The sequence below is a fragment of the Pelodiscus sinensis genome, chromosome 1 (assembly GCF_052426305.1).
Source record: "Pelodiscus sinensis isolate ZL-2025 chromosome 1, ASM5242630v1, whole genome shotgun sequence".
NCBI lineage: Eukaryota > Metazoa > Chordata > Testudines > Trionychidae > Pelodiscus > Pelodiscus sinensis.
In genome coordinates, this window is record NC_143052.1 from 144,858,884 (window position 1) to 144,871,498 (window position 12,615).

The following is a 12,615-nucleotide window of genomic DNA, read 5'->3' on the forward strand; positions in this document are numbered from 1 at the left end:
CTAGGGGTCAATTAGACTGGAAGCTACCTCTCTCTTATAGAACCCCACAAAATTTTGAAATTCCTTTTCCTGTTTCCCCTGCTTGCAGAGCACTCCTAGCAGCTCTCTGTTGTTGTATGCAACTGCCCAGCTGACTCTGCCAGCCACACATTCCAAATGTGCTCTAGCCTGGAAGAGAGAAGATATATTGGAATTCATGGTCCTATGGGGAGAAGAAGTTGTGCAAGCACAGCTATTGTCCAGCTGTGGAAACATGGACCCTGCAAGCAGATCTGAGAAAGATCATGGGCGAGATCAGGAACAGTGCTGGGTAAAAGCCAAGGAGCTGTAACAGGCATACCAGAAAGCCAGGGAGGTCAACAATTGGTTTAATGCTGAGCTGCAGAGTTGCTGCTTTTATGAGGACTGTATTATGCCATACTTGGTGGAAGAACACCTCCCCTCTCTCTCACACAACACAGCCAATATTTCCAAGGAGCCCAAGTCATAGGACTCTACTGTGAACAGCAAGGAGGGACAGGAACCAGGGGATACAGCTGCACAGAGAGCTCAGACCTGTTTTTGACTTCACTGCAGTCCAGTGAGTCCTGCCAATAGAGCATGGGTAAACCCAGTGCAAGGGAAGGAACCTCAAGAAGAGTGTACGTGAATTTTCCATTTCAGGGGTAGCCCTCTCAGAGTAGCAAGACGCAATTTTTGACTTTTTATTAACTTACTCATGTGAGAAAAGTTAGTGGTACAACCAGGAGAAATAAAGTTGCTATCTTCTTTTTGGTCCCCTCAAGAGTAAGGTGGGAGTTGGCAGAGGAAGCAGAGCAGTTTGTTTGCATACACAGGGATGTCATTTGAATCCTGAGAGATCTCAATTAAATTTTCACAGAGGTACTCTGCAGTCCTCTGCCAAATTGTTCTAGGGATGGCAGCATTATTTTTTTCTTCCCACACCACTCAGTGACAACATTGGCAGGTACTATTGTAGTACACAGCCTAGCCATATTAGCAAACACATTCATATCCAGTGTTATCTCGAGGGAAAAGTTCCATTTTTCATTGCATAGTTTTTCGTGGCTGGAGTTTCTAAAGATCCTGGCATCCCTACCCCACATTAAGATTGATGAACTTACCATGTTGATCAATCAGGTTTTGCAGCAATCTGAAAAGATACCCCTTTTTTGTTGATGAACTTGGAGGCATGGTGAGGAGGGCAACACATGAACACATGGGTCCGATCCATGACCCCAGTGCAATTCAGGAATCCCAGCTGTGCAAATCCAGAAATGACCTCCTATAGATTGCCAAGCTGTATGTCTTCAGGGACAGCAGCATCTTGATAGCAGCCAACACCTCAATGACAGTTGATCTTGCAGCATCAAACTGGTTAGCAACTAACTGGCAGCAATCGAAGTAATGAGTTTCCAGATGGTGATGGCCACATGTTCTCCAGGATGAGAGGAAGTGTCAGGCTGGTGTGCTGCTGCTCCAGGTGAGCTCTGCACAGTCCTCTGGCAGAGTAGCTTTCCTCAGCCTGAACATCATCCCAGTTCTGCATGACTATCCTGACCTACCAGCTGGTGCTGGTCAGCTGAGTGCCATGCTCTATTGAATGAAGCTACTCCAGGAAAACATCATGCAGAAGTAATTGCTTGATTTCTTCCCTGCAGCATCACTGTGGCTATCTTCCAAGTCACTCATAGCCATCCATCTGTGAGATACATGTGGAGCAGCCTTTTTATATTAATCATAGTTGGGATAGCAGTGCTCAGCAATCTGCCCTCCCTGATGCATGACAGATGTTTGAAAATTATCCTACTTTGGTTAAACCAGATGAATTACAGGAATTTGTTTGTTTGATCTCGGAATTCCAGTGGGTATCCTGCAATGTTCCACAAAAAATCCAAGCCGCAATTGAGCTAATGGTACAACACTATACCATGGGCTATCAGCTCCAAATGATTTACAGTTATTTTGAAAAAGTGCTGAGGAGTTTGGATGCAATGAGTGACACAAGAAGAAGCTTAAGATGACATACACAAAATGGCATAAACACACTCCTTTGGGATAGCTATACCTAGATAATTATAGTGGAAGAACTTGTGTTGGAAAAAACTTGCCTACGTAGACAAGCCCTAAATGCTTGAAACAAACCCACTTGAGGATGATTCCCCAGGTACAGTTGCCTTTTGAGAACTGAAAAAGGTATTTGTGGAGCTCAGAAGCTTCTCTCTTTTACCAACAGCAGTTAGTATATGGAGGGCTCATATCCTGGGACCAACATAGTCACAAGAACTCTGCAAACATTTCAAGACTATCCATTAGCCAGGTTTTAAGCCATTTAATTTGTGCCTTATTAATTTGATAATGTTCTTATGTTTTAATCAAAATGTCACTGTGGGGGGACAAGTCAGCCATCTTACAGAAGACTGTGAATATCAAGTCAACACTGTTACCTTCATCAATCAAACTTGTATTTCATCAAAAAAAATATTGTTAGTTTGAAATTATCTATTTTCTATAAACCTATATTGCTTTGCAGTAATTATATTACCCTTCTTTTGATCTCCATTAATAGAATCCTGTGACAGCCATGTCGTTATCTTGCCCTGGAGCATGCAGCACCGTGGCCCCTCGCCCCTCCTCCCAGCAGCCCTCGAAGCTGCCTAAAGTGCACCGCATAGAGCTCCAGCAGCAATTTAAAGGGCTCGGTGCTCCGGCCGCTCCCACGGTAGTATGGGCAGTGACTAGGAGCCCTTTGGAATCACCAGGGCAACTACCCTCTTTGCCCCCCTATTGGCAGTCCTGATCCAGATCACTCTGAATCAGTGACATGTTCTCTTCATTCTGCTCCATCTGCAAATTTTATCAGTGATGATTTTATGTTTTCTTGCAAGTCACTGTTAGAATGCTAAATAGTGTAGGGACAAAAACAACTGCTGTGGAACCCCACTGGCAACACACCTACTTCAAGGATAATTCCCCATTTATAGTTATATTTTGAGACCTATTTCTTATCTAGTTTTTAATCCATTTAAAGTATACCATGTTAATTTTATATTTTTCTAATGTTGTAATTAAAATGTCAGGGGTACGAAGTCAAACACCTTACAAAAGTCTAAAGGATCTCCTCAGACAGTTCTTTTAAAACTTTGAGGCAAATTATTTGGACCTGCTGATTTAAAATTTCTTTGGTAGCTCCTGTTTAACATCATCCTGAGATACTAGTGTAATCCAATGATGAGAATATATCCTCTGTTTTTTTCCTCCAAACACAAAACAGAAATACGTATGGAACACTTCTCCTTCCTGCGTTATTATTGATAATGCTATCTTTTCCATCTAGTCATGGACCATGACCATTGTTAGGATTCTTTTTGTTCCTAATATATTTTAAAGTTTGCTTTTTATTTTCCTTACTTCTGCTAGCTACAGATTTTTCCCTGTGTCCCTTTGCTTTCCTAATCATTTTTTTAGAATTCTTACCTTATGATTTTTATTAATTACTGAAACTTCCCATTTCTTCCACCTGTTTTTTATTATATATTACAGCTGCCTTCAGTGCCCCGCTAAACCAAGTTGATTTTTTTAACCAGTATAGCTTTCTTTCATGATTGTGGTTTTTTGAGCATCTAGTAAGATTTTTTTAAATTATTTGTAATTATCATTCATATTTTTCTGATTACATTCTTCTTTCCAGCTTATCATACTCATAATTGTTTTCACCTTTATGACATTGCCCCTTTTAAAGCATACTACTGATCTGGATTTTGTTTGGCTAATTATCATTCTGCAAATTAAATTATTTGCCCTCATAATTCCTATTGGGAGGCTGTTCCAGATTGTAATTTCTGGTGGTTAAAGACTTCCTTCTGATTTTGAGCCTGAATTTGTTTATGACTAGTTCATATCCATTTGTTTTTGTGCCAGCATTCTCCTTGACCTTAAATTGCTCTTTACTTTCCCTAGTGAAGCTTTTCCAATCTCCTCTCATAAAATCAGCCTTCCATTTGTCTTGTCAACCTAATAGCTCTTCACTGCACCTTTTCCAGTTTAAATTAATATTTCTTTAATGAGTGACCAGAATTGTCCACACTATTCCAGTTTAGATGTTACCAGTGCATCGTACCATGCCAGTAATAAATCTGCTGAAATGCCTTGCCTAATACATCCTAGTAATGCATTTCCTTTAATCATACTCACATCATGTTGGTGGCTCATAGACATTGACCCAGACACCCAAGGGTCTCCTCCTCTGTCGCTTCTAACTGATGAATCCCCAGCTTCTCAAAAAAGTTTTATTCAGATCTTCTCTTCATACTGTCATAGTTACATCTGGTTTCCTGTTGGGTGCCATCTCCACATTTTTTTCATTGAAGGTGTTATGGACTATTCAAGAATGCCATTTTCTTTATAACCCCCATGTTTGTACCTCCCACATGTGCAGAACTCTGTAATTCAGGTTGTCAAGAAAAATGTGTCAGCAATGTATTAAATACATAGGCAAGACTCTTCATCTCAGCTTTGGTTGTTCCCACACAATATCTGGTTCCCTTTCATTCAGTGGGAAATCACAACCAGATTGCAGATTGGTAATCCTCCATTGAGGTGCAGAAGTGCTCACTAAAGGATTCAGTGAGCAGAACATTTTCAGCATTTGGAGCTTCCTGAACATAGATCTTCTTTTGTGTTAAACAAAACTGAGCAGTTGGTATTTAAGAGCAGGCTCAGTTGGTCAGTTGGGGAGAACTATGGTCCTTTTCATTTGGTGAATGGGTGCTTGGGCCAAGATGATTATAGTTGCTCTGGTGTGGGCAAGACAGAAGTAGTACACCAACTTACTTCTCCTCTCCAAAGGAAAATACAAGATACTATCCTACTGTCCCTGCAGAGAATGATGGAGATTTGAACAGATTTAGAAAAGTCTCATTCTGTTGATGTGCAATATATTTTAATTGACTCTTGGAAACAGTCCACTAGAAAATATCATGCTTTTTCATATGGAAAAGGTTTGTTAAGTGGGTGTCTGAATGTCACCCACTTTCATGAGCGCAACCCACTTCCTCAGATGGCTGGAGTATTAGAAGTCCAGATCCAAGAATAAATCCACTTAGCAGCAATAACGGTGTTTCATATGCCAATTGATAGTTAATCTGTATTTTCATGCAACTGAGTTAAGAGTTTTATTAAACTTGTACCTGCCAGTACCTAACTCATTTCCTTCATGGGACTTAAACTTAATATTAAGTTATGTCTCCTCCATTGAACCTCTCTTGAGGTGAACTGTCCATAATATAATAGCAACCACAACTGCCACAAGGGTTAGTGAACTACATTCTTTGATAGCTGACCCTCCTTATACTTTAGAGGGGTAGACGAATTAGTCTGTAACAGGAAAATTTTAAAAAACAACAAATAGTCTAGAAGCACCTTAAAGACTAACAAAACATGTAAATGGTATCATGAGCTTTCATGAGCGCAACCCACTTCCTCAGATGGCTGGAGTATTAGAAGTCCAGATCCAAGAATAAATAAGGAAAGGGTGGAGGAGGGGAAAAAAGGGGGGGAGAGAACATAGGGACAAAACAAAGTAGTTTTTAGACCTTATCCCAAGATTTCTTTCTGAAATAACTTCAGATTTTCATATTAATTTGCCAATATTCTTTTCTAGTCCCATGCACGTAGATATAAAGGAATTTTATCATGCTATCTGGACAAGATTAAGGATTTTAGTACCTCTCCTATATTCTCTATTTCCTCTGCTGGGTATAGTAAGGGTCAAGCAAGTTCTTCTTGGTCCTTGGGACAAACAGTGTGAGGAGGAATAAGATTTAATTCCACTTTCATCCTGCAGGTGTAAGAGCTCACTTTACAAGGACAGATGCAATATCTGTTCCTCTTATTGAAATAGGTAAAGTTGCCACTTGGTGTTCAAGTCACACTTTTCACTTAACAGAAAAGCTGTTTGTGCTGTTTGTGAGAGATGTTTGTGAGAGCTGATGTGCAGTTTGGCAGAGTGATACTTTATTCCTTTTAAATTAGGGCTCTGCCTCTCTCCATTCATACTAGGAATACTGCTTGCCAAAGTATATCATGGGTAGGACTATGTAGCAGATACTTGAGAAAGTAAGATTACTTGCATGTAACTCGAGTTCTTCAAAATGGACTCTGCATATTCACACTCCCTACCCATCTTCTCCTCTCCTGTGGACTCCCGTAGTCTCTGCTTTAGCAATGGAAAGAATGGAGGCAGAATTTGGCCTCTTGCCCCCTTTTATAACCACATCCTCGGTATGTGCTTGAACGCTGAGGGGAGGAGCAGAAGAGGTATATGAGTGCTCTGATGCTGCTACCAGATGGTTCCACCATCCAAGCTGCATTGGTCAGTGCATACTGAGAATGGGAATGTGAAGAGTCCTTTTCAGAGAACTATTGTAGCATGTAAGTTACCCTAATATTCTGTGTTTACACCTTGACAATGCTTCTATAATGGATGCTTCAGGGACAACCTGGGGTGCCCTACCCACCTGAAGGGACATATTCTCAATCAACTTGAAAGTGTCCTGGAGCTGAGACTGAGTGTCCTGCAGTTGAGAGCTCTCAGACCAGCCTGCATAATGTTCCTGGCTGTTCTGCAGAATTCCATCATGCAAATCCTAGTGGACAACACTGTCACAGTACACTGTATATAAGAACAAGGAGGCATTCAACGCCTGCCTATCATTCTGGCTAATATTTTTTCATTGTTTCCTTTTAATTTCCTCTCTGTATCCGTGTGTTGTTTTGTTTTATATACTTAGATTATGAGCTTCATGGGACAGGGATCATCTTTTTGTTCTTTATTTGTATAGCCAGGACTCACCAAGCGGTGGCGAGTCCTGCTTGCCAGCCGCGCGGAAGCGCACGCTGAACATGCGCAGACCGTGCTGCGCATGTGTTGACCGTGCTGCGTGCCCCCGCCCGCCTAAAATCTACTTGCCACAGGCGAGTAGATTGGCTAATTTGTCAAGCCCTGTTTATAGTCCCTAGTATAGTAACATTCTGATCCATGACTATAGCTTGTAAGGATTATGATAATTCAAATAATAAAATAATTCCCTGTTTGCCAGGAAGCCATCATATAGTGTCAGGGGGCACCTGCTGTTGTACACTTGTTTACCACAGAGGACATCACCAAATTCAGCAAGGATGAATGCAAAGTATTTCACTTAGGAAGGAACAATCAGTCTCACACATACAGAATGGGAAGCGTCTGTTTAGGAAGAAGTACGGCAGAAAGTGGTCTAGGGATCATAGAATCATAGAATCCCAGGGCTGGAAGAGACCTCAGGAGGTCATCGAGCCCAGACCTCTACGTCAGGTGGAAGTGGCAGCACCAGAGGCAGCCAGCCCTCAGCGCCACCCAGAGTGTGCCACACTGTCCCCCCACCTTTAGAGTCATCTGGAGTGCTCTGCATGGTGCTCCAGGCAGCAATTTAAAGGGCACAGGGCAATTGCCCCCTTCTCTCCACCTCTCCCTCCACCTACCCTGACTTCTACCCTAAGGCTTGGTGTTACATGCCACTGTAAGTATTAAATTGGAGCTTTGGTTGGTTCTGCCTGTGACTGGACTTAAAGAGCTTACATGTTTGTACCTCCAGCACATGCTGTAAGGAAAGCTTTTTGCTATTTAACTACAAGCTTGTTTTGAACCATCAAGTTGTGAAGCCCACTTTTTAGAAGAAATCACTTGTCATGTTAGATGTGGTCTGATATCAACTTGCCGTGTGTAACTCTTCTAATATTCAGTCTGATGTGATGTGATTACTACATACACTGTCTGAATATGGATGGTATCCTTTCACTGATCAGGTGTTTGTTTTCTCCTTCTCCCTCTTGTTCTTTGCTTTACATCTGCTGCAACTCAGTGGTGTGGGTCGAAACTGGGGCTGGGCTTCTGCAGGCAGCAGTATCCTGGCTGAATTTGGTACTCTGCACATGGAATTTGTCCACCTCAGCTACCTGACTGGGGACCCTGTTTACTACAACAAGGTTAGTTTTGTGCTCAGTGTCTAGGAACATAAGAAGATTCAAGGTTGTGTACTGTGACAATGATTAGAAATGGCAGGGTCTGATAGATTACGATTATGCTTTTTGGTAACAGACAAATTATTTCATTTTTTGCATTTATGTTACCAGAATACATAGTTTTCCAAACCTGAAGTTTGTGAAAACAAGGTATTTTTTATTTGTACACATATTTAGAACTGGAACTAATGACATACCTCTGAGTGAGTAGCTACTAATAAAAGGTGCCCATCTAGAAAACCCCTCAAGAAGACTGTTTAATTAAATTATTAAAAATTGCTGTTAAAGAAGAAAGTTGAGATTTAAACAGTCGTTGAAGGTAAATCGAAGTTATTTTTGGTGATCCTGACTTTTTCTTTAATTTAGGTCATGCACATTCGGAAGTTACTTCAAAAAATGGACCGTCCTAATGGGCTTTATCCAAATTATTTGAACCCAAGAACTGGGCGCTGGGGTCAACGTGAGTATTTTTGACATTTTTTTGTGTAATTAAATTTTATCTTATACATTCAGAAAAATTAATTGGAAAAATAAGTTTGAATGTAAGAGAGTGAGAAAGATTCTAAAATTGAGGAGTATAAAGAATATATAGCATTATTTGTATTTGAACATCAAAAGGGTTTCCAGAACATAAAGTTGTTTAATGGAATTGTCTTTTATTTATTACCTCTCCAGTGATCATTTGGCTCTCTTGATCAACTCTTACTATACTTTCTGAAAGGCACTTTCCATATTTCCTTCTCTCTCCCTCACTTCTGTTGATCAGCAGAGATTTCAGTAATAATTATCAAGCTGGAAACAGTTTCTTCGATTTTCTTTCACTTGTTCTTCCCACTTTTGAAGGGTTTCATATTTCTGAGAGCCAGCTGGCAAATAGATATCACAGTTTGTGAGAGTACTATTTAGAGGTAATTATAACTTGGCTGTCTGGATTTGGTGGTGGACTAACGGACCCTTCACCCCTAGCTTGCAGGTTGGTAGTGACAGAAATATATAGCCAGCTGGTTTCTGTTCAATGGCCTGTGTGATGTGAATTGGTATCAGTCTAATTTCTAACTGACAAATGTGTGCATTATAAAAACATCCTCACAAAAGACATTAAAATTGGACCTCTTGATGGCAATGCAAGCAGAGAGTCCAAACATTAAGTAAGTTGTAGAGACACATGATTCCTTGACTTAATTCTTCCTGGGCAGAGTTGAAGCCATTAGTGCTGCTATGGTATTGTATTTGTTCTTGCACAAAGAGAGTTCTTTTGCTCCAGTGCTTGTTAATCCAGTGTATTTCATTTAAATAAACATCTGTCCAGTCTGGCTTGTCACTTAGAGAATGAATTCTGGTCCAATTTGAAGTCAATGGGAGATTTTAGTGGGTCCAAGGATTAGCCCTAAATGTTGCATAAAAAAGCCTCCGCCAGACAGCACGGCTGGCGATCGGGGCTGCCATGGTTCGGCAAGCCCTGGTAATAAGTGTCATGTTAAAAAAAGGAGAGAAGTTAAGTTGTAGCTTTTGTCTGCTATTAAAGTCCTTTCATCCCATGTGATTTTTGAGATTCAGCTGGAGCTGATAGCATGGCAGTGTCATCTGGGTACTTCTTTTTGGCCTGGGGTGGTCAACACATTTCTTAAGATCAGGATGATAAAGGTTTGGGGCCAAAGGAACAGTGGCAAGGCAGCCATGATGGTGAAGCTCACTTCAGTAGGTTCTGTCAGTTCTTCCTGTCTGTTCTTTGTTGTTGTTGCTGTTGTTTTTTGCACTTTCCCCTCCAAAGCTCTTCTTTAAAGGACCCCAAAGGGAGGGATGGGTGGCATAGCCCATCACTTCATCATTTTGTCCACCATGTAGGTCTAGTATCTGATATATCAATTTTGGCTCTTTAACGTTTGTCTCCATATCTCCTGTTTTTAACCAGTATAATTTTATCACAGTCCTAGAACCATATCAGCGTGGCCTTTTTGTTTAGAGTGATTGAGTTATTCTATCTCCCTTTCATATCTTTCCCCGTAATTATTTGTTACTAGAGATCATTTTAACATTTTTATGACCTTTTCCATATTTTTTACACAGAAGTTCACAACATGGGTAAATGTATAGGCTGAATTATCACAACAGTGACCTTCCTTTTCATTCTTATGAGTCCTTTCAGATTTCTGCTGATGCATGTTGGCTGGTCACAGCATGAGCGTGGAAAGCTTGAACTGCTTTTGCCTCTTGCAAAATACCAGAGTCTGTTTTTGTGGCAGCTTTCATCTGTGCTAAATTCACTTTAAAGAAAAAAATGTAAAAGCTGCTTTGAAACCTGTGTGTATTTAATATCTCCCTTCCTTCCATTTCCCTTTGTAACTGATTTTATAAGACATAATTCACTTAATACAAAGACATTCTGTGTGTTGGGGCTTTTCAGGTTAGTTGATGACATTGGTGCTAATACAGCATGCCTCAAGGTCCATTATAAATTCATACTTTTAAATTTACTGCCATTTACACACTTTTGCCAACAGATAACCATATCACATGTAACTACCTGGTTGATACTACAAAGTTAGGTAAATGCACAGTACCTGGCCTCAACCTAATTATGTATATGTCTACATTCAAATTAATCTCTCACTGATGTAAGTGCACCATTACGGCAGCATAATTAAACACCAGCTCCGTCAATGGCATTTAGCCAGGTCAACATGGTATAATTGATTCAATGTGAATATAGATATTGCATGACTTATGTTGACTCTAACAGTTTTCCAGCAGTTGTCCTGCAATGCCTGACACTGACCTCTCTGGTCACAGTTGTGAACTCCACTATCCAGGATTCATGGAGACTAGACTGTACCCTACCCTCCCATTAAAATACCTCAAAAGCTTCAGAGGGGTAGCCAAATTAGTCTGTAACTGGAAACGCATAAAAAACAACAAATAGATTAGTAACACCTTAAAGGCTAACAAAACATGTAGATGGTATATAGGGTTGCCAGATGATTGAAACAAAAATACTGAATCGTCCCCTCCCCCACCCGCCGCCCCCAAATACCGGGAAAAAATTCTATTGAAGAAAAAAAAGGGGAGGGGGGGAGAGACCAAAGTTGTTGAGCCCTCCCCCCCCCCAAAAAAATTATATAAAACAGCATGTCCCCTTAAGAGTGAGTAGAGATGGGAACAGGGTAGCGGTTGAACACTAAGACCCAGGGGAGTCATTGCTTCCCCTTGGTCTTTTTGCCGGCAGCCATTTTGTGCCGGCAGCCTTGCAGAGCCAGGTAAGCATCGGGTCAGGGGACTACGGGGGGGAGGAGGGGAGAGGCTGGGCACTGAGTATTTGTAGGGTTGCCAGGTGCCCAGCATTTTAATCTCCTGGCCAGGGAAAAAAATCAGAAAATACCGGACATATTAGGTGTCTGGTATTTTCTGATATTTTTTTTTACCGGACAGGAGGCGAAAATACTGGACTGTCCGGGTGAATACCGGACACCTGGAAATCATGAGCTTTCGTGGGCACAACCCACTGTGTATGTTTGAAAGGCTTTTTCCTGATGTGCTTAGCTTGGTGAGCACACCTACCAATTCTCCCTTGTTGCATGCAACTGCCTCACCAGTCATGCCAGCTACCTGCTGCAGTTGTGCTCCAGCCTGGAATAGAGAGGTGGTATTGGACCTCCTAGGCATGTGGAGAGAAGAGGCTGTGCAGGTACAGTTCAAGAGCAGCTGTACAAATGTGGAATCGTTAAGAGGACTGTACAGGGAATGCAGGAGAGTGGTATGATGGGGATCAGCAGCAATGCTTTGTGAAAGTGAAGGAGCTACAGCCGGTATTCCAAAAAGTTGGAGAAGCCAACAGTCTAATCAGTGTCAAGCCACATGCCTGCTGCTTTTACTCCTACCTGCCTGCCACTACACCACTTGGTATATACCCCACCAGCGTGCCATAAAGCACTGTGGATATCGTTGATGAGACCAAGACACAGGCCCCTGCCATGCAAAGAGGAGGGGAGGCATTCAGAGTTGTTTGCTTATGTACACTGGGGTGTCCCCTGAATCCTCCTAAGAGATCTGGATAAAACTGGAAGCACTCAGCAGGTCTCTCAAAGTTTCTAGGGATGACAGCCTTATTTCTACCACAGTAGGACACTTCCCATACCCTCCATGATCGCCTCAGCAAGCGCCATTGAAGTAACAAGCTAGGGGCATATGGGCCCAGGCAGCATGGGGTGCTACCAGCAGCTGTGCTTCATGTGCTAGATGGGTAAACTACAGTGCCTCATATTGAGTGAGGACATTGATATACAAGGCATCACAGAAACTTGGTGGAATGAGGACAATCAATGGGACAGTGTCATAGCAGGGTACAAAATAGAAGGACAGAGCAGGTGTTGTGGTGCGGGAGTGGCACTGGGAATTTTTCTAGCACTGAAGAGATTTCCCAGTGACAATTGAGACTCCAGCATTGTAAGCTTATAGAATCATAGAGCTGGAAGAGACCTCAGAAGGTCATCAAGTCCAGCCCCTTGCTCTAGGCAGGACTAATCCCAACTAAATCATTCTGGCAGGGCTTTGTCAAGCCGA

General features: G+C 41.7%; 1 protein-coding gene across 4 annotated transcripts in view; it reads left to right on the forward strand.

Moving 5' to 3' along the window:
- The window catches only part of MAN1A2 (mannosidase alpha class 1A member 2), a 234,973-nt gene that overhangs the window by 160,237 nt on the left and 62,121 nt on the right, over positions 1-12,615 (forward strand). For all 4 annotated transcript variants that reach the window (XM_006135741.5, XM_075904629.2, XM_089772094.1 and 1 more), the window contains 2 exons: positions 7,899-8,022; positions 8,425-8,518. In XM_006135741.5, coding sequence (XP_006135803.3) covers positions 7,899-8,022; positions 8,425-8,518 — 218 coding nt within the window. The remainder of the gene's footprint in view (positions 1-7,898; positions 8,023-8,424; positions 8,519-12,615) is intronic.